The sequence below is a fragment of the Euprymna scolopes genome, chromosome 26 (assembly GCF_053919585.1).
Source record: "Euprymna scolopes isolate OS-2025 chromosome 26, ASM5391958v1, whole genome shotgun sequence".
NCBI lineage: Eukaryota > Metazoa > Mollusca > Cephalopoda > Sepiida > Sepiolidae > Euprymna > Euprymna scolopes.
The window spans coordinates 51,530,758-51,554,301 of NC_136507.1; the positions used below are offsets into that span (position 1 = coordinate 51,530,758).

The 23,544-nt window shown below is 32.4% G+C and overlaps 1 protein-coding gene across 8 annotated transcripts in view; it reads left to right on the forward strand.

The window, feature by feature from the left end:
- The window catches only part of LOC145248037 (serine/threonine-protein kinase N2-like), a 412,484-nt gene extending 389,281 nt beyond the window's left edge, over positions 1 to 23,203 (forward strand). For all 8 annotated transcript variants that reach the window (XM_080109765.1, XM_080109767.1, XM_080109766.1 and 5 more), the window contains 4 exons: positions 11,749 to 11,856; positions 13,110 to 13,190; positions 20,213 to 20,272; positions 22,104 to 23,203. In XM_080109765.1, the coding sequence (XP_079965891.1) occupies positions 11,749 to 11,856; positions 13,110 to 13,190; positions 20,213 to 20,272; positions 22,104 to 22,247 (393 nt within the window). In that variant the 3' untranslated portion in view covers positions 22,248 to 23,203. The remainder of the gene's footprint in view (positions 1 to 11,748; positions 11,857 to 13,109; positions 13,191 to 20,212; positions 20,273 to 22,103) is intronic.
- The last annotated feature ends 341 nt before the right edge of the window (positions 23,204 to 23,544 follow it).

A 23,544-nucleotide genomic window follows, 5' to 3' on the forward strand; every position in this document is an offset into this window, starting at 1 on the left:
GGTTCCAGATGAACATTGTCTGAAGATAGCGGTTTCAATCCCACCCAAAGCGTGCCAGAGGTAATTGGTCAAAAATGTGGTGAGACGACGACAACTACGGATGGCAGTGATGGCTGAGAATGCAGTTAGGAGATTCGAAGTTCCTATCCGTCGCGGTTACCACCTGACGAAGGCCAGAGGAAGTTGGCCGAAACGTTGTGAACCAATAAAAACAAACAAACAACAACTAATAAAGATGAGACTAATAGTCCGAAATAAAAATAAAATTAACTATATTTATTATATTTTGTCTTATATAATAGAATACTTGTCTAGAACAGGTATAGTTAATAAATATAGCATCAGTTTTAGATTTTAATGCTTATTTCTTTGTTAAGGGTAAGAGACGGTTTAGCCATCCCCTCAATAATAAAGTTTACAAAAAAACATAAAAGCATAATATGCCTACTTTACTCATCCTATTGCCTAGAATACATAATTCATAATAAGTTTAATAGTTTAAGATTTTACCAAACACATGCATATAATCGATGCTCACATGAGCGCATTAATTCTTTTTAAAATTGTATTACTTAATATAACATAAAGTTTGATGTAAAGCAATTCTTTTCTCTATTAAACATTTTTGTATCTAACATATCAAGTCTTTTGAGGATAGGAACGAGTTTTAAGTGGGTGCATCCCTAAATAATTTTTTCAAACAAAATAATAATGCATGCATATTACTACCCAGGTTGCCAAAAATGCATATTCTGAAATCCATGATTTGGTTCCTAAAATAAAAATTAAATATAAGAAATTAATATGTACCACTAAATGCGAAAATTTAACAAAAGAATGTGCCCATATTACTCACCATATATGTATATTTTTAGAATATATATTCTAAATATATAATGATTCATTCATTAGTTCAGGAAATTATCCTCTCTGTGTGTGTATATCTTGACATTCCACTTCTTTTATAATCAAATTTACTTTTTATATTCGACTTTTGCTGCTTAAATCTATTAGTGCATTAGTCTATTCCAAACGTTCACACATTTACACCCATTCATCAGTCACTTTAGTTCAACTGAAATCTTTTCATTCTTATATAAACATATATATAAACGTTCTTATATATTTTCATTCTTATATAAACAATCCACACCCATCTTTTCCCCACCTCATTATACTAGTAATATTTATGTATTGAGCACTTGAAATATTGAAACAAAAATTTATATTATAACATAATACACCAAATATATATTTGTGTGTATATATATATATATATAAAGAATGGCCTATGCAAATGCAGTTGCGTATTAGCAACATCATGCTTTGTTAGAGCCGAAAGATAATGATGAAAATTCTATGTAATTGGTCATTGGTTCATTAATCCGTTAAATCAAAACTTTCCTGTTAATAATCCACCACATAACATAAAACTTAATAGTTGTATAAATAACTGGAAAATATTTTTAAAAAAGCCATAATAAACATATCCTAAACCAGAATAATAGATATAGTAACAACAAAAACATTAATAAGGCACAAAATAGCAATGATAACTAAAATAAATAGTGTAATTGCAGAATCAAAAATAACTCCATTACAAGAAAAATGTTTAATCAAAAGTATAGTCTAGATGGAAATGGTGTACCCAGAAAATAATCCTAATCTGAAGAAACTTCACATATATATTGATAGGCTTAAGCTCATCCCTCTCCGATTTCGATTTAACAGCATAAAGATGACTGTTTGGGTAGTTTGATCAAATTTCGTTCAAGATATTTTCGATTTATTAAGTTGTCAGCTAGTTTGATAATGTCAGATTCTTAGTTCTGTGGGGGTTTTTTTCTCATTTAAAAATTTTATCTTCATTTTTAGCTCTGACCAAGCACAAAGTTGTTGAAATGTAATTGCACTTGCATAAACCATTCTAAATGTTTATTTTTTATATTCTTTTATGTTTATATACATATTTATAATAACTATCTATAAAGCTTTAGTCTTTATCTAGTAATACACATGACAAAATTGAAATTGCTTAAAATCTCTCAATAATGGCCTACATAGAAAGAACTTGATAAAAATACTGAACTTGTGCAAGAAAAAAAAAATCAAATATAGCAAATGAATACTGGATAATTTTGCATTTAATTAATTTAAATCTTAAAAATACTAATAAATTTAATTATTTAAATGTTAAAACCTTTTTAAATACATTCTTCATTGAGATATTCTTCATTTAATTTTATTTTTGTTTTATGAAAGAGATCTATTTTAAAAAAATCAGTTATTTTATGGACTTAACCAATAATTTCCCTCAGTAATCCCAGATGGAATCAAAGGAAAATTTCAATGATGTTTTTAAATTCCTTGAAAAAATTTACTCTTATTAAAACTTATTTGAATGTTCTGTCAACATAGCAATTTCTATGACAAACATTGACTTTTCTATATGGATAACACCAATCAAGCAAAAATAACTTACACATTACAAACATTATAAATCTCAGTTACTCATTTTAAAAAGAAAACAAACTCTTTCTATAAAAGTTCAATGATTTAATCCTCTAATCTCTCTTCAGCCTGATAGGCTTCTTGAAGCAGCTGAAAGTGAAACTTGTATCTTTAATGCTTTCTTATCAGTTTTGACGGATTTCTTATTTTTATCCTCATTTTTTTTTCTTTGATGATTGCAACTAATTGTATTCTTTCAAATAACTCTTAAGTTATGCGTTATTCGATAAATTCTTCCTTTAAAGATAAGTATTCCAATATTGTTTCTCCCTCACTCTCTCCCACTCCCTCTGATTCCTCCTTTTTATCTCTCTCTGTCAGAGAGAGAGCAGATTAGCTAAGTTTTACACCCTTCCCATATTTTCAATTAAAATCATATTGTAGTGTGATTCATACTTTCAACTATAACAAATTAAAAAAAGTTCTGTGAAATTATTTTAAAACAGTGTTTTGTTTTATTGACTAATGTTGCCATTTGTTTCTTTTTAGTTTTGCATTAAAAATAAGTTTTCTTTTTTCTGCATTTTCTAGACATAGTTTTGGATAAATCTTTTTATTTTATTTTTTTGTCTGAATGAATTCTGCTACAAAAGTAATAGAAAAACAAAGAATCAGTTATTTTAATGCACATTTTTACATGCTTTTTGTATGAAGCATGCTAATTTCTTTTTTATTTATAAAGAAGAAAAAACAGCTTATTGGAAACGATTGGTTTTGGAAGGCGATGAACTTTGATTTTAATTTATAAGAAACCCCTTTTCTTTTTAAATAAATAGTTTTGGAATAACAATTGAATTTTTAAAAAATAAAACTTATTAGCAATAAATTATCAGTGAAACGGTAAGTCATATTATAAGTGATAATAAAAACATATTAAAAAAAATAGATTTTGTTTTTATTACAAAAATATTTGAATAAAAATATATATTTGTATATATTTTATTTATATATTAGCTTTTTTGTTAAATAATTTAGCGTGAATTTCTTTCAATTAAATATTGAAAGATTTTGCTAACTGGTCAGAGATAGGTTAGTGTGGAAATCGTTTTCTAAAAGTCGCCCAACACATGCCAGCATGTAAAACTGACATTAAAACAAATATGATTTTAGATTGGATAGTTTTGTTTTATGTTGGAGTTTTTGTTTGCAATCATAGAGTAATATATTTGTTGAATAAATTATCTAATCAAGTTAAAAATAGCAGCAGTTATAGAAAAATTAAAGATAAAAGAACGAATTTACAAAGGCATTTTTTTGTAGTTTGTGATGAAATATCTAAGAATTTTTATCCATATTATTCCTAATGCATATTCTGTGATAATGTAGACAGTTTTGTACCTTTTGATAAAAAATATTTTTCATTGAATTGGTGATTAAGTAAATGAATGTAATTGTTTTGTTTTTTTTCCCCCCAAATTTTCTCATTTTGTTTTAGCTGGGAATTGGCATTCTTTAAAGGTTCTGACAGTTCCTCTAAATACAATTGTTTGCATCTCTCTTGCACTTTGTTCACTAGATATATTTGCCGGGTAGTTTTTGAAATTCTTATTCATGAGTCAGATTGCTCCAATAGTTACTGGAATAATGGAGATTTTCCTAAGACTCCAGTTTCTTTTCTTGTTGTATAAATCCAGAACAAATAGACAAAAGTTTATAGAAGCTAGAAGTAATTGTAAGAAGGAAATAGCCATAACTAAGAAAGAATATATTGAAATCACCAGAAAACACATTGAAGTGCAGAATTTAGGAACTCGTGATTTCTGGAAAATCTATAACAGTGTAGTAAATGATGGGCAGTCAACAATTCCCCCACTATCCAACAATCTTAAAGTTGTTTGCGCCCCAACCAAGAAAGTTAACCTGCTTGCCTGTCCGTTTGCCTCCATCTCTACTTTGGACCCAGCAAAACACTTCCTGCCAGATTTTCCTCTACAGACAGAAATGATGATCTGAAAATCACCTCCACTCAAGTACATGATATCATAAAAAACCTAGACACCTCAAAAGCATGTGGACCTGATCTCATCCCAGATGTACTATTAAAATTAAAAAAAAAAAATACTCTGCTGGGGTTGCTCCCGTTCTCTCCAAACTTTTCAACAAATGCCTTAATAATTCTTGCTTTCCTGACTGCTGGAAAACTGCTTCTGTGGTACCAGTTTACAAGAATACTGGCGAAAGAACTTACCCATTAAATTGTCGCTCCATTAGCCTCCTTCCTCTTTTCATCAAAATATTTGGGTCCATAATTAATCAAGCTCTAGTCTACCACCTCAGAGCTGTTAAACTTCTGTCAAACCAACAGTGTAGGTTTAGGCAAGTCTGTTCTACTGCAGATATCCTAACTGTAATCTCTGAAAATATATACCATGCACTGGATAAAGCAGGAAAGGCTAGGGCAGTAGCCTTAGATTTCGGCTGGTGCATCTGCTACTAATCTCTCACTCTTAGACAGGCTTCAAAAGAGTCATCAACCTAATAAGTCCTGCACTGTCAGCTAGGCTTCAACCGCTATCCCATCGACAAAATGCTCCATCCCTCTGCGTGTTTTATTGCTAGACTTTGACATTAGACACTAGATGAGTTTTTAATATGGGGGAAATATCCAGTTCCACAGAAAGAGGCAATCTGGATTTGGTGACAGTCTTACGCCTTTTAAATCAGATTTTACAATTGATCATTTCTGATTGGGAAAAATTATAAGGTTAAAGATTATCCATTAAAATATGACAATGGATTGTTGAATCCAATAAATTGGAGTAAATAATTAGGGTAATTTTTTTCTAAAAAATTATGGCTGGAATTTTTAAACATATTTTTAAAAATCATTTTTATGGTTTTTACATTTTTATTCTGGAAGTTGATTCTTAGACATTTTAATGGTGTGTATTCTTCCAATGAGTGATTTCTACATTATGCATTTAACTATTCCCTTTCCCTCCTTATTCTAATTAATTAATTTCTTTCTAAAACCAATAAATAATCCAGTTTTGTTAACGATAATTTTTTTGTGTGATGCATGAATTTCACCAGAATCTCATGAAGTTTATGGAAAGACTTGTCCATATAAAAATATGAATTATATTCACTGCAATATACTAATCTACACACACACACACACACACACATACACTCTCTCTCTTTATAATTTATGTCTCATTCATTTGCACACACACACACACATATATATATATATATATATATATATATCTCAAAACAATATATTAAGTTTTGGGGTAGGGGTTTTCCAATATTTATTTCAATAGAGCTTTATAATGAAAAAAATGTGCCATTCACCATATTTTTATTAATAATAAAAATATAATAATGTAGTTTAAAATAATTACTGTAGTTATGGTTAGTTTGATTGAATATTTATGAATTTTATATTATATATACTAACAATTGTAAATATATCTATTCTATAAAATTAAGTTTGTTGGTCAGATTTTCAAAATTAAGCTGAAATAGCATTTAAGCTTAAAATTTTTGTCTGAAAAGTTTTTAATATTTTGTGAATATTTAATTGCAAAAATATGAAAGACATTCGTTTTGCCATTTATGATCTATCATAAATAAGAAGAAAAAAAATAAAGCATATAAAAAAAAAGTAATTATTGCGATATCAATTATTACATGATCTGGCCAACATTTGGTTGTCAAATATATATATAAACAATCGTTATATTAATAATGTTGTTTGTACACTGTTTTGCTCTGTGTGCATTCGTGCATCTATATGATTTACACGTTACTATCGGAATACCTTTTTTTTTTAAAATTTAGATTAAGTAACACATAAAACATTGCTTTGTGATTTGTTCCTTATTTCTGATAAATTACAATTGCAAAAGAAACTGTCTTTCATTTTTTTTTTTTTTTTGCAAATCCTTAAAATATTTTCGGTAGGTAAGAAATGTAAAGGGAAGATACTTTGGTAGTATGTTGTCATGTATAATATATATCTATATATTCTTTAAAGTCAAACAAAAAAAGATGGATTGGAAGCTCAATAGTAATTTTATTATTAAAATAAAAAATAATAATAGTCAACAAATATATTAGAAAATAGATCAAAGTTTTTAGTTGAAACATTTTATTCATAATAAGACATTTGTAGAAAATCAAAATTACTTGTTATTTCTTTGATTGAGATTGTCGGACTGACTTCCTCATCTTGGTTGTTATCGTCACAACGTTTCGGCCGTTTTGCCCTCTGGCAGTCATCAGGTGTTTTGTATCGAATGGGTTTAAGACATCCGTATATCGCAAGCCTACCTTCACCGGACAATACCTTAACTTCAACTCCCATCACCCATACAGTATCAAACATGGAATCGCACGCTGCTTACAACATTGAGCAGAGACAATAAGTAGCGACACCATTACATACCACCAAGAAATGGTCAGGTTGAAGAATACCCTCCGTCGTAACAACTACCCCGATAGCATACTATCCACCAGACGTGTTAATAGTATAAGAGAGGAGAATGAAACCCAAAAATCTCCAACGGTCTGCCTACCATACATACGAGGCATCTCCGAAAAGATTCAGAGAATATGTGCCCCCTACAACATCAGGACGGTATTCAAGAGCGAGTCAACACTCAGACGACACCTGGTATGAGTGAAGCCCCGCATGGAGAACATGACCAAAAACTGCATATACTCCATCCCATACAGTTGCAGAAAGGTTTACAAGGGTGAAACATGCCGCCCCCTTAAAGTAAGGGTGGAAGAACACCGAAAAGCGGTAACTAAAGGGGAGACGGAAAAATCGGGTATAGCCAACCATGTTTGGATGGAGAGCGGGGACCATCGCCCCCTATGGGATGAAGTAAAAATAATAAACAGAGAGACCCACTGGAAAGTGAGAAAGAAACAGCTCACATGCTCGGACATAACAACCTACTGAGCAAACCAAGCATAGAGCTGAATGCAATTTGGACACATCTGATAGAGAGAGAAAACCTTGAATAACAACATAGGTTTAACATTAACAAAAGCCAACTAAGAATTGTTCTAGTGACATATGGCCGAGTGGTCCTAGACGTATCAAAGTTTACAATCCTGAACGAAGGCAGTGAAAAAGTAAGATTCAAAATAGAGAATCAGCAACTATGTCCAAGAGCCTAGCTGGAGTCCGAACACGGTAAAGGGTTCGGTTCGAGACTCCTAACAAACGGTTCCCCAATTCGATACAAAAGACCTGATGAAGGCCGGAGAGCAAAACGGCCGAAACATTGTGACGATAACAACCAAGATGAGGAAGTCAGTCCGACAATCTCAATCAATGAAAACACCTCATCTCAAAAATACAGACAATTAGTATTACTTGTTATTTGTATGACAAAGGTATGTATAATTGTATTATTTAATAATTACAAACATTTGTCTGGGGAAAAAAACAAATTCAAAATAAAATTATTCACTTCAGTACCATTTTTTTTTATTATTCACACAAGAACCTGATTATGCAATAAAAAGTAATGATTTTCTATGGGTGAAATCGCTTTATGATTATGATGATTAAAATGTTTTCACTGAAAACTGATTTTATTTCCTTTATAAGTCCTCATCATATTCAATGTCTATTTAGAATGATTTTTAGAAATTGACTTTCAAACTAATCTCTCTCTGGCCAGGTCTTTATTTGTTCCTCTTTCTTTCAAGTTCATCTGTATCACTTTTTTCATGTTTTCCTTGACCTTCCTCTATGAGCTGATCCTCTACCTGAATTGTTCTACAAAATCAAGAACTCTCATTCATTTCAATATGACCAAACCATCAAAGCCTACTCTTCTGCACACATCTCCCTATACTATCCAGATTTAATCTTCTGAGCTCATTAGATCTGAGCCTTTCTTTAAACTTGCGTTACACATTTACCATATCATTTTCATATTTTTCACCATGCAACACATTTCTTCAACTCTAACTGGCCAGATTTAACTTCCATACATTATCATACTGCATACACATCCCTGATAGACTCTTTTCTTGGTTAACACTCGTAATACTCTGTTGGTTAGTAATGACAAAAATTCCATGAACCACTCCTACCTAATTCTTGCAATTATACTAGGACCTGCTCCACTTTCCACACACACAGACACACATATATAGGTAAAAAATGTATGAATGTTTTTGTAACGGTTTTAAAGTCTATATTGTTTTATGCTGACTGACACTTCAGAAGTCTGTCTGTTATAGAAAGAATGGTGGAATTGGATTAAAAATCTCCCCCCCCCCGTCTTTCTCAGGCAAATGATACAAAGTGATGTCCGAAAATGATTGGGTAATCAGAATAAAATAATTTATCAGCTTAAATACTATTTGGGTCTAACTTTGAAATTCTGACAGACTTGCTTTTAATTATATTTAATGCTTTTATATAACCTGCAGTTTTTAGCATTGAAAATTACATATGCAAATATTCATGCTGCATTTTTCTCATTTTAAAACTTACATGTTTCTATCTACCTGTTAACTGTATTTATCTTTTTTAAAAATTTCATCAGTATATACAAATGCATGCATATCTCTATTTAAAGTTAGGTATGTGTAGATGCTTAGATATTTATTTGTACATGATTCACTCCTAAATTATCTGATCATTATGAATTTTAGCTACTAGATGTAATATGGTCTATATATAATTTTTAAAATAGGGATGTAAGCCCTTTGTAAAAATTAAGATCCCTTCATTTTTAACTTTTAGCAATATTCCTCAAATTTCAGTTGCTTTGGGATATTTTAAAGGGCTTTAGGGGGCTCTAGTTTCAGCACAAACTCCCATTTGGAAATTAAAATTTACATTAATTTAATCTCCTCATTGGACACCATATCAGCAAGATTTCCTGAATTTCAATTTCTTCAGAACTATTAATGTATTAAACCTTAAATTTAAAACATTTTCTAAAATGATCAAAAATAGGCACAGTTTAGTATCTTGATTTTGATCTTAATAAGGAGATATAGAAATAGTTCAAAGCTTGATAGGAGATTGATTTTATCCTTTTCGTGTGTGTGTGTGTATATATATATATATACCTATGTATGCGTATAGGTGTGTGTATATATATACCTATGTATGCGTATAGGTGTGTGTATATATATACCTATGTATGCGTATAGGTGTGTGTATATATATACCTATGTATGCGTATAGGTGTGTGTATATATATACCTATGTATGCGTATAGGTGTGTGTGTATATATACCTATGTATGCGTATAGGTGTGTGTGTATATATACCTATGTATGCGTATAGGTGTGTGTGTATATATACCTATGTATGCGTATAGGTGTGTGTGTATATATACCTATGTATGCGTATAGGTGTGTGTGTGTATATATACCTATGTATGCGTATAGGTGTGTGTGTGTATATATACCTATGTATGCGTATAGGTGTGTGTGTGTATATATACCTATGTATGCGTATAGGTGTGTGTGTGTATATATACCTATGTATGCGTATAGGTGTGTGTGTATATATACCTATGTATGAGTATAGGTGTGTGTGTGTATATATACCTATGTATGCGTATAGGTGTGTGTGTGTATATATACCTATGTATGCGTATAGGTGTGTGTGTGTATATATACCTATGTATGCGTATAGGTGTGTGTGTGTATATATACCTATGTATGCGTATAGGTGTGTGTGTGTATATATACCTATGTATGCGTATAGGTGTGTGTGTGTATATATACCTATGTATGCGTATAGGTGTGTGTGTGTATATATACCTATGTATGCGTATAGGTGTGTGTGTGTATATATACCTATGTATGCGTATAGGTGTGTGTGTGTATATATACCTATGTATGCGTATAGGTGTGTGTGTGTATATATACCTATGTATGCGTATAGGTGTGTGTGTGTATATATACCTATGTATGCGTATAGGTGTGTGTGTGTATATATACCTATGTATGCGTATAGGTGTGTGTGTGTATATATACCTATGTATGCGTATAGGTGTGTGTGTGTATATATACCTATGTATGCGTATAGGTGTGTGTGTGTATATATACCTATGTATGCGTATAGGTGTGTGTGTGTGTATATATACCTATGTATGCGTATAGGTGTGTGTGTGTGTATATATACCTATGTATGCGTATAGGTGTGTGTGCGTATATATACCTATGTATGCGTATAGGTGTGCGTATATATACCTATGTATGCGTATAGGTGTGCGTATATATACCTATGTATGCGTATAGGTGTGCGTATATATACCTATGTATGCGTATAGGTGTGCGTATATATACCTATGTATGCGTATAGGTGTGCGTATATATACCTATGTATGCGTATAGGTGTGCGTATATATACCTATGTATGCGTATAGGTGTGCGTATATATACCTATGTATGCGTATAGGTGTGCGTATATATACCTATGTATGCGTATAGGTGTGCGTATATATACCTATGTATGCGTATAGGTGTGCGTATATATACCTATGTATGCGTATAGGTGTGCGTATATATACCTATGTATGCGTATAGGTGTGCGTATATATACCTATGTATGCGTATAGGTGTGCGTATATATACCTATGTATGCGTATAGGTGTGCGTATATATACCTATGTATGCGTATAGGTGTGCGTATATATACCTATGTATGCGTATAGGTGTGCGTATATATACCTATGTATGCGTATAGGTGTGCGTATATATACCTATGTATGCGTATAGGTGTGCGTATATATACCTATGTATGCGTATAGGTGTGCGTATATATACCTATGTATGCGTATAGGTGTGCGTATATATACCTATGTATGCGTATAGGTGTGCGTATATATACCTATGTATGCGTATAGGTGTGCGTATATATACCTATGTATGCGTATAGGTGTGCGTATATATATATATACCTATGTATGGTTTGATTAGCATTAAAACACATTAAACTTTTAAGGAAAATAGACTTTTATAGTTAAAAAGAAAGGGTTATAATGAAGTTTCAAACTGTTTCTTAACCAGAATATTTTTGTCTTTTTTTTTTCTTTCTCATACATATGACCTATTTTTTAATCTATAGCACATCCATGCTTTTATATAACAAGAAAAGTTTCTGTTTAAGTGTTTTCAGGAACAATTTATTTTCTCAACTTTGTATTATTCGATATAATTAATTGTTACCTTTCCTTTGAGTTTTCCATTAGAAACAGTGAATTTTAAAATGATTTTGTCTGTTTTTTTTTTTTTTTGTAGTCCCCATTTCCAGGAGATGATGAGGAAGAAGTGTTTGATAGTATTGTAAATGAAGAAGTGAGATACCCAAAATTTTTGTCTACGGAATCCATAGCCATCATGAGAAGGGTGAGTAAATTAACAGTTTTTATCATGTCAATATTTCTTTCTATATAGACTTACCTATTTGGCTCAATGTCTGATACATACAAATTGGTCCAGCAAGATCATTTGTTAGAAGAGAGCGTCATTTTGAAATAGCAATTATGTGAAGCAGTTGGTAAAATGTAGTTATGAGGTCAGTTGAATCATCTTGTCTTATTACTTTTTTTTTTCTATAGCTATCTTTCACTTCTTTCTTTTTGATCTCATTATAAATGCAAGCTTCACATAGGTGATTACATTATTTTTTTAGCTCACCAAGTGCTTGTCTTTGTCTACTTTCTGTCTATCAAAATTTCCCATTACATTGCATCTGTCTTTACATCCATCTCACCCAGTACACATTGTTCGGTATTTGTACAGTTTAATCAAGACATTACAAAATGAAAATATCGAAAACAGTTTTAATTGTATGTATCCGTTATGGAATGAAGTTCTCCGGAAAAAAAAATTTCACATAATTTCATCAAGTAGTTTTTGCTTTACAGCGAAAAAACAATGTTATGATACCGAGCAAAAGGTTTGATTTTTAGGAAGAAAAGCTAGTTATTAAAGATGGGGAGGGAGTCTCGGCGCTTTAACTGGAGTTATCTCCTGTGACGCTTCTTAACTCCAAACAAAAATTAAGAAAAATTCCAAGATGTCTGCCTTCAACGCGCTCTCATAAAAACGTGTTTTTTCGCTGTAAAAAAAAACAAAACTACTCGATCAAATTAAGTGAAATTTTTTTTCGGAGATCTTCAGTTCAAAACGTATACGTACAATATAACTTTTTTTTTTCTTTTTTCAATATTGTCGTTTTTTAATGGCTTGGTTAAACTGTACAAGTGCCCATTTTTGTTTTTTCTCTCCGACCACACGCCGGTTACAGCAGCCATCCTTGACTTTACATGTCCATCTTTTTGCGGTTCAGACTTTTCTTCTCTCCTGACCACGTGGTGTCCTTTTTTCTTTTTCTTCTCATGCAAGCCTGCATACACTTTCTAATTCGCATACATGCTTTATTTTGGCTACTACTGCTAATATCTTTGAAAGTCAGCTATCCTACAACTTCTGCTGATTTTCCACACATGCCTATACATGCTCTATTAGAACACTTAATTCTGATAGCACGGCTGCCAAGGAATAAATGACAATGATACCTACAAAAGTAGGTAAGATTGGGTGATTATAAAGAAGTAAAAATATGTTATTGAATATTTTTCTTTATCTTTATTTAGTTATTACGAAGAAATCCTGAAAGGCGCCTTGGATCAAGTGAAAGAGATGCAGAAGATGTAAAGAAACAAGGATTTTTCAGAGTAAGTTTTTTTTTCCTTTCCTTTTTTTCTAAGGACTATCCTTAAGTAATGATCATTTTATGACAATGAAATGAAATTTAATTTCAACTATTGTTGCCACAGAATATTCAAGATTTATCTCCCTTACACCATATCCAAGTCGATTCCCCTGAATTATATGGAGCAACAAAAGAATGCAACCTTCTACGTGCTAAAACCAGAAATATATCTGATATATAAAATATTAAAATTCTTTGTTTATGGGGAAAATGTTACTATGAATAAACAATATATTTGAAATGGGCAGTGGGTTCATTAGATGAAGTGTAACAGCAAAATAGCAGTAATGAGAACTATAGTTTAAATAAAACGGATTCAAATAATGTTTTTTGATTTCTATTTAATCACAAGATTTCAAACAATTTTGTACTCTATATTACATCATGCTAAGCTAGCCTATTTCTGAATTTTAACATCTGAAATATACAAGTCCTTTTATAATATCTATTATGATTGAAAGTCAGTTTGCTAATAAGGTTTCCAAATTTTGCTATTAAAGACTGCCTGAATTACCTCCCCTTTACTATAACTTTTAATCATTTTATACAGTGTATGTTGGTCACCATACTATACTATACTAACTATACTAAAGAAATAACTGAAAGTACAGTGGCGTCCAAAACCAAGGGGCAAAATTTTTAAAACCTAATGTTTATTAGAAATAACAACTGTGAAAAGCTGAAATTTTGACAATTGGTAATCGTTATCATCCATAACAACATACTAAAATTTGAATCATTTGCAAAGAATAGAAAAAGAATTATAACAATTATTTATTTTCAAAATAGGAACATCCAAAAGTAATGGACAAAATTGAGAAAAACAATGTAAATAGTATGCTATATTCCAATTTTTTGATTTCCTCTAAAGAATTAGTCTTAGTCATTTGTAAACGTTGCATCAGCCGGCACCATGACGAAACGCCAAAAACTTGATTACTGTGTGAGATAAGCTATTGTGACGCAACACAAGGAAAAGCACACCATTAGAGAGATTTCAGAGAAAGTGAAACATTCCAAGAGTGTTGTAGGCAGCGTTGTTAAATCCTACAATGATATTGGCAAAATAGTTAGTGCTTTTAAAACTGGCAGAACTCGCAAAACTTTGGCAAGAAAAGATCGAATAATGCAGCGTATGTTATTAAAGGACCGTTTTAAGTCTTCCACTGAAATTAAAAGGGTTATGAATAGTAACTTATGTGTTAATGTGTCAAGACAGACGGTTTCTAGATGGCTGCAAGAAATAGGGCTGTTTAATCGAACCCCAAGGAAGAAAACACTTGTTAGTTCGAAGAATAATATACTAGAGTTTGCAAACAGGTATGTAATTTCGATATGAAAATTGAGCAAAAGTATTTTTCAGTGATGAAAGCAAGTTTAATTTATTTGGAAATGATGGAAAAAACAATGTAAAGAGACGTATTGGTGAAAGATTAAGTGCAAAGTGTACTAAGAAAACTGTCAATTTTGATGGCGGAAGTGTCATAGTATTTGGAATGTTTTCTAGCTAAGGTACAACGCCTCTTGTCCGGTTACAAACTCATGTAAATGCACAAATCTATAAAAGCATTGTTCAAGATCATGTTGTGCCAATCATACAGAATTCAGGTTTCGATAGGGCTACCTTTATGCAAGATAATGCCTCATGTCACAAGGCAAAGGTGGAAATGAGTTATTTTAGCAAGCAAGATTTCGAAATTATGGATTGGCCATCACAAAGTCCTGACTTAAATCCAATAGAAAATCTTTGGAAGACCTTAGGAGTGAAAGTTATGGAAAGAAACCCCACTAATACGGAGGATTTGTGGGTGAAGCTTCAAGAAGAATGGTCTAAAATTAGTATTGACGATTGTCAAGTACTGATTTATTCTTGTAATTGAAGACGTGCAGCTGTCATTGAGAGCAAGGGCTCATTTACTAAATATTGATTGTACAAGTATTTTTATGGGTTTTTGGCTGTTTACATTGTTTTTCTCAATTTTTTTCCCTTACTTTTGGACGTTCCTATTTTGAAAATAAATAAATGTTATAATTCTTTTTTTATCCTTTGCAAATTATACAAATTTTAGTATGTTATTATGGATGATAACGACTACCAGTTGTCAAAATTTCAGCTTTTCACAGTTGTTATTTCTAACAAATATTAGGTTTTAAAATTTTGTCCCTTAGTTTTGAACGCCACTGTATAGTCATCACTGAGTTGCCATTAATCTTGCGTCTGTTCTGATACAAAATAGTAGTACCTGTCAAGATCTCACCAATGGATTAAACAGAATTCGTTCTAAAATGTCCTGGAAACACTTGGGCAAGATCTTCTCCCCCACCTCCTCATCTTTCTCAACTCTTTTTACCATTTTTTTTGCCTATTTTCTAATTCTAATAACTAAATCTTCCTCTCTACATTCAGCCACTCTGGCTATGATGCAATTGTGTTTAGTGATGAAGCCTCTACTTAGTTGCCATTACTCACAGGTCAACTTGAGTAGTTATACCTTGGCTAAATAGAATCACTTAATCTATTTATTTACAAAATAAATGTCTACAAAACAAATTGATTTACAAAGTAATTGCATGCAAAGCATTGACAGCATAAAAAAATACCTGAAAATCTTAAATATTTTCAAAGCATAAAACTTTAATAATCGAATTCAGCATTAAATATTCTCAAAAGTGTTGATATACTGCGTTTTTTTTTTTTTGCTTTTTAACCCAAACAAGGATTGGTGCCACTTTCATGTAGAGGGCTACTATCTGGGACATAATTGCAGGAATACTATGTAGGGAGTTGAACAGCAAGATGTCTGTTTGCATTACACTTGAACTTCTGCATGTCAGTACAGTCGGGGAAGAAGGAATCTGGAAGAGAGTTCCAAAGTCTAGCAGTTCTGGGCAAGAAACTATTAGAATATGTCTTTCTGGCATCTGGGGATCTCTACTGTGTAGGGGTGGGAGTTTGCTGTTTGTCAGGGGTATTTATGTCAAGGGCTTGTAGTTCGTCCGAGCATATACCATTAAAATACTTATGAAACAGGTAGAGGGATGCAACATTTCATCGGTGGGAGAGAGGCTGAAGCCTAGCTGACAGTTCATGACCTATTAAGTTGGTGACTCTCCTTTGAACCCTGTCTAGGAATGAGATCCTAATGGCGAATGCACCAACCCAAATGTGACAACAATACTCCATACATGAGTGAATGGTGGCCTTGTAGAGGTACAGGATACATTCAGGCATAAGTAACTTTCTAGCACAGTAGAGGGAGCCCACCCTACCTCGTAGCAGCTGTGGCAATGCCCTGAATGTATCTGTTCCAGCTCATGTTCCCTGTGAACGTTAAGCCGAGGAGTTCGAATGAAGTACTTTCAGGTAATGTCTCATCAGCCATAGTTATTGATAGTTGAGAAGGTTTCTTATAATTATTAAAGGAAACAAGCTTAGTCTTCGCAGCATTGAATGTTATCATCCATTTTTTGTCCCCATTCCACTACAGACTGAAAGTCTTTCTCTAGAGTTTTCACCATTGCCTTAGATACGTGTTCATTTGTAAAGCAACCTATCTGTTGCAATATTTTGGGATTAATGGGGTATGATCCCACACAGTCGGACGATTCTATTTATAAACGATGCTGCTAAGAACTGACGAATCAAATTAATTCACGTTCTGCTACCAACCAATCAGAAACCAGAATTGCTTCATAAATATTAAACCTTTTCTGGAGCAATTTCACATGTTCTTTTCCCGGGTTTCGACACGGTAAGAATATTTTGTTCTGTGGAACTGTCTACTACAAACAAGTCACCTCCCAGGACTTGTGTGTAACAGCGAACCATCTGAAACTGTTCTGAAACTCAAAATGGCTTACACTTCTAGAGGTTATGCGCCCAGCGTGCGTCTTTATTTCGATGGATCCGAATCAAAATTCGAATTGTCGGAAGTTAAATTTCTAGGATATCTATGAATCCAAAAGCTACATAAAGTACTTTAAACACAACCTGAAAACAGAAACGACCCTGACTTCATTGAAAAGAACGCAACTGTCTTTGCGAAATTAATACAGTGTTTAGATGACTGAAGTCTATCACTGGTAATGAGAGAAGCCCTGGACGATGGCTGCAAAGCATTAAACATATTGAGAGAGCATTATTTATCGAAAGGAAAACCCAAAATTATTTCTTTATACACTGAACTGACCTCTCTAAAACGAATGGAAGCCGAAACTATTACTGATTATATTATAAGAGCCGAGACAACTGCAAATTCTTTAAAAATGTCTGGTGAAGTTATAAGTGACAGTCTGTTAATTTCCATGGTCCTTAAGGGATTACCAAGTGATTTCAAGCTATTTACCACCGTGATAACCCAGAAAGAAAAACCCATGACTTTTAGCCAATTCAAGGTAGCACTCAGAAGTTACGAAGAAACTGAAAAAATGATCACAGAAAAAAAATGAATCCACAAATATCATGAAATTTCAAAATACACACATAAAAACACCAAAATTAAATTATACCCATGCCAGGAATAAAAAGCGCAACTTTGCCAAAAGCAAGTTTTTTCCAAAGAAAAGTACAAAAATTATTTGCTATAATTGTGGACGACCTAATCACAAGAGATTCCAATGTAGATACAGGACTCAAAATGGCGACTACATTAAAAATGTAGAGAGCTCTGTTAGCGAACATATATTTTTATTTTCGTGTACATTTGATGCTTCAACAAACAATAATAATTTTTTTGTCGATTGTGGGGCCACGGCACATGTGATTACAAAGGAATCTGATTTTATCAATTTTGATCCCAACTTTAAGCCACAAAATCATTTTGTAGAACTAGCTGACGGGAGTCGAATCAATATCGTTTTGAAAAGAGGCAATGCGAAAATCTCGCTAAAGAACAATAAAGGTGAACTGTTTCTGTATTCTAGAAAACGCTCTTCTAATCCCAAAATTTAAACACAATATATTTTCTGTACAAGCTGCCACAAAACAAGGTGCAAATATAAACTTTAGCCCCAATAAATCAAAACTGGTATACCCGAATGGAACTGTATTCGACATTAAAGAAAATGGAAGACTATATTATTTAAATAGCGTAGTCCCATAAAAAACCACCTGCCATGATCATAAAATTCTTGGACCCTGCAATATTCCTGATATCAAAAAGTTGCCCACTGTAGTTGATGGAATGCAAATACAAACATCAAAAACCTTCAACTGCGACGTCTGTACGCAAGGGAAAATGACAAACTATCAAAACAAGATACCAGACAAAAAGGCCAAAAAAATCCTATCAATGGTGCATTGTGACTTGAACGGTCCCATAGAACCGATGGCCAGAGAACATTATAGATATGTGTTGAATTTCGTAGATGACCATTCAGGTTTAATAATGGTTTACCTTTTAAAGAACAAATCTGATACCCTGCTAGCAACTAAGAAATATCTAGCCGACATGACCCCCTACGGTAAAATCAAGTGTATTCGCTCTGACAACGGTACGGAATTCACCAATAAAGACTTTAAGCTTTTACTAATTAACCATCATATCAGGCATGAAACTTCAGCTCCTAGATCGCCACACCAAAATGGGACTGCTGAACGTGCGTGGCGGACACTTTTTGAAATGGCAAGATGCCTACTCATTGAAGCAAAACTCTCTAAAAACCTCTGGACGTATGCACTTATGGCGGCAGCCTATATACTGTTACAAATATGTGGAAAAAATATACAATTTGAGACAATAATTACTTTTAATATTATAAAAAAAAAAAAAAAAAAAGGGATCGAGAGAGAAAAATCTGTTTTATCGCGTTTTATACTGTCGTCTGCTCTCAGTGAATTTGTAAACATCCGGAAAAAGAAAAGAGAGAGAGAGAGAGAGAGAGAACATACGAAAATACAGCGAGGGGATGCCTATAAACTGTAAAGAAAGAGAGAGGGGGAGAGAGAAGATATGAAACTAGAGAGAGGGAAAGCCGCAGGCATCCGCCTCGCGTATTATTGAGCGAGTGGCGCGAGAGAGATGCAGGTACATACAGTGAGAGAGGGGATGCCAAAGAGAGAGAGAAAGGTATACTATTAGAGAGAGGGAAAGGAGCGGCGCAGGGTGGCGAGACAGTGACGACATAGCAGCCGAGGAGGAGGGTTAGGGAAGCGACAGTGTTGGCGATGGTGACGACATTTGTAATGCTAACGACAGCGAAGAAATGAACGATATATTTTGACGACAGAGGAAACAAAAAAAAAGGCGATAATGAGGAATGACGATGTATTCAATATAGACGAAGGAATGAAATTGTTTAAAAAGAAAGGAATGCGATAGAAATATTTAAAACCCGACGCTGAGTGAGTCTATTGTTTATTTTTCTCTCTATATCTCTCTCTCATATATGAAAACAATAACAAAAACAAAAACACAAAAAGAATGTCCTTCCATTTTGGAGTTACAAGCAGACGACAGGATATGAACTGTTTATTTCTTTTATGCGGAAATTCTCTCTCGAATCTATTTCAAGTTTGTTTGTTCATCCAGTTACACATTCTCTTTTACTTTCGTTACAATATATTTTATATATGTAAATAAAATTGTGTTAATTTTTCCATTGGCCTCGGTATTGTTACTTGGACGTGTTTTCCCTGTCTTGTGTTTATAAATGTCTTTCGAGAAAATGGATATATCCCTCCCGTATCTAAAAACCCGGGAAACCTAATTTCTTTTAAATAATTTTTTTTATATTTTGTGTTACGACTTTTACCCCTAGACATTCCGGGTCGTAACAATACGCAACAGGTGCTTTAACAAAACACTATCTAAAACTCCATATGAATCTTTCTGCGGTAAAAAAACAAATTTAAGCAGAATGCATATATTTGGTTCAGCTTGTTTCGCATATATAGAGAAAAAGAGTAAATTAAATATTAAAGTCTACCTAACATGATTTAAACTAACCCATAAATATGTGACTTATTTAATTTTTGTTTTACAGACTGTCAATTGGGATGACCTTCTGATGAAAAAGATTAAACCTCCATTTGTTCCAATTGTGGTAAGAAATCAATTTTCTTTGTTCAATAAAAACAGCAAAACAAAATCTTGAAACTATATAAAAAAAAAAAAAAAATCTTTTTTTAATTCACTAGTGCAACTTTTAGTCTCACTCCTATGAATTGAATGTTGTTAAACTTGACTTTAACTAAAGTAAATATCATCAACAATTCGTATTTGACCGCCTAAATATTATTTCAGTCACAAAAAGTTTTAGAGAAAAATGAATTCCACTATCTTCAAATAACTTATTTTTACTTAAAAAAAAAAAAAAAATATTAACGCACTAAGTTATAGAAACTTTCATTGTAAATATTTTATAATTAATGCATTTGCTTCAAAAATCGAATTCTGTACATTGTATAAAAATCTCTTTGTTATTTGAGAGATACATGTTTTTACTTTGTCTGGTTCAAAAACTGTACCAGTACAAAAATATAAATTTTAACAGATTTCCACATTCCAAGATAATATATCCAAAATTCAAAATATATTGTTTAAAGGGTCATATGACTGAAGGGGTAAAATAAAATAAATAACTTTTTGTTTTGTTGAAAACTCGTTTCAAGTTTTTATCCAAATTCAATATTACATGAAAGGTGACATATTCTTAAAGCTTATCAATTAAACTTTCAAAATTATATTACTAAAAAAAAAAAAAATTAAAAAAAAAATTTTTTTAAAAGTTGACAAGTTTAAAAAGGAGGACGAGGGGAGGGGATGAAAGTAAAGATTTCCAGGTAAAGCTGGCTAACTATCGTAAGTATATTAGATGTATTCAAACACAGCCCAGGCAACACCGGCTATCTCTGCTAGTATGGTAATGATTTCAAAGGTAAAAAACAAAAAGACTTTGGTGCTATCAGCTAGAATTGAAATGAAAACATTAAGGGTTCTTGCCTTAGTCAGTACTGTTTGAGCTATCAACTGATGGATGAGAAAGGCTAAAAATTAAGCGACTTAAACTACAAATGTATATTTGGGCATTGGTCACAGATTTAGTAGACTTACTTTTGTGGAGGTCAACTTTTTTCTTTCAATTTTGACCCCATAGCAACTATTTGTCTGAATAACCTATATATCAAGTTTTAAGTCTGTAGACCAAAAACTCAGAAGTTTGGTAGATCCACATGCACACAGACAAGATCACTTATATATGCACACACACACACACACACATGCATTTGCTATAAATTTTTCATCCTAAATGCTATGTAATAATACACAATGTGGAAACTATGCATAAATAGAACTGAGCATAAGTCAAATGAAACGAATCATCCAATAAGAAACTATAAAAAATGAATATATTAATTAATGAACACTCGTTTTTCAAAGAACTATGCAAATTAGTTAACCTTTATGAAGTTACTTGCATATCCATGACTGGGTATATTAAGAAGTTTGTTTTAATAATTCTTAAATAGAAAAAGTAGGCTTTTAATATCAATGTCAAAGTGAGAAAATAAAACCCTCAATGTAGGTGTGTGTGTGTATATATATATGACAATTTTCATGCTAAATTTAGTATAATTTTATCAATGCTTTGTGAATGCTTTTAACCGTCATAGTTCGACGCAAAGGCAAACAAGATGGAGACATCTATAATCAAATATATTTTTAATTAAAAAAAAAAAACTGTTTGCTATCAAAATACTGTGAGATTTTAAGAGTTTATGCCTATTAGTGTGCAGCCCCACACAGAAATGACTTCTTTTAAAAAAAAAAAAAAAATTTTTTTCTTTTTCTTAGTAGTCTGATTGTAAAGAATTTACCATCTCTTTGTAACAATTTCAAAATTTATTGACATTTTTTTTCTTTTCATTTTTCAGAAACATCTTGAAGACGTGAGCAACTTTGATGAAGAATTTACTTCAGAAAAGGCCATCTTGACCCCCTCCAAAGACAATCGACCGCTGACAGCTGATGACCAATTAATGTTCAAAGATTTCTCATTTGTGGCCAGTTGGTGTTGACCACTTCACCTTAGGGATGGCTGACCGTTTTTGTTACCTCGGCCAAACACCACAACTCTACATTAAAAAAAAAATCAATGTTGCTGGAGAACAACTTAGACATTTTTGTTTCCTTTTGTGTATTACAGTATCAGAATTAACCTGAGAGTAGATCTCATGTCTCCCATGCACCCAATTTCTTCATCGTTAGTGACCAATCACGATGGTCATTTGTATGTATGTTCATTCAGGACTTATCCTTTCCAAAACCACTCCATTCATCCCTTTGTTTATTATTGACGTTTAGCCTATGAGAAAGGAGTATGATTGTGAAGAGTTATCTGTCCTTGCAAATGAAATAAGTGATTATTAAAAAGAAATTTAAGATGGATTGTATTTGAAAAACGAAAAATAACACAAATCTTTAAAATGATTTTTTTTTTTTTATCTTAAAAAAGATAATTGGAATTCGAAAATTTTCTATCCAGAACTATTTCTAAAAGATATCTTTTGACTGTATCTACTAAGTCATTTGTTGCTGTTTTTAATTTTTTTTTATCTAGCAAGAAATTTGTTTAAACTTAGCAAAAGAAGAAACCCACAAAAAAAGACTTGTTTATCTCTTTTCCGTGAAAGTATATTGGAGGAATCCGTCTGTTCATTTTGAACAAAGTGATTGTCTTTGTCCTGAGATCTTCGGAAATCTATGAGAATGTCAACTTCCATGACGATAGAAAAAGAAATGAAATAACTAAAAAGAAAAAATGGTACGCTCTGAAATTATTGTAAAAGGACCAGAACATTCTGCGAATCATCTTTTTGCCCCCATCCTCTCCATATGAAAGGATGAAAGGAACGATTGATGTTTTATGTTCATGGTTCTCCCCCTCCTCTCTTAATTTCCCTTCTTTAATTCTTGGGGCATCCTCGTTATGTGTGATCATCTTTTACAAAACGAAAAATAACAAAAGCAAAAATCCTCAAAGCAATAGTCAGTTTGGCCATTTCATGGTATTTTCTGTGATTTAAGTTTTTACTCCGTCCCCTGTCTCCTCTTTAACTTGGTATGACATTTTTTTGTGTTAATGCTTCAGGTCAAATCATTCTTTCTTTGATCACAAAAACTATTGAACTCAAAAGTTCTCTCTTGTGTTTATTTGATTAAAAAATATGGAATTGAAGGAAAATCATGTTTGTAGAGAGACAAGCATTTTTTTTTTTTTTTTGTACAAATACCGCCATCCCCACCTTCCACAATTACAATATTTGTCTTAAAATCACATTGGGGTTCACTCAAACTGTTCATATTGGTGACCAT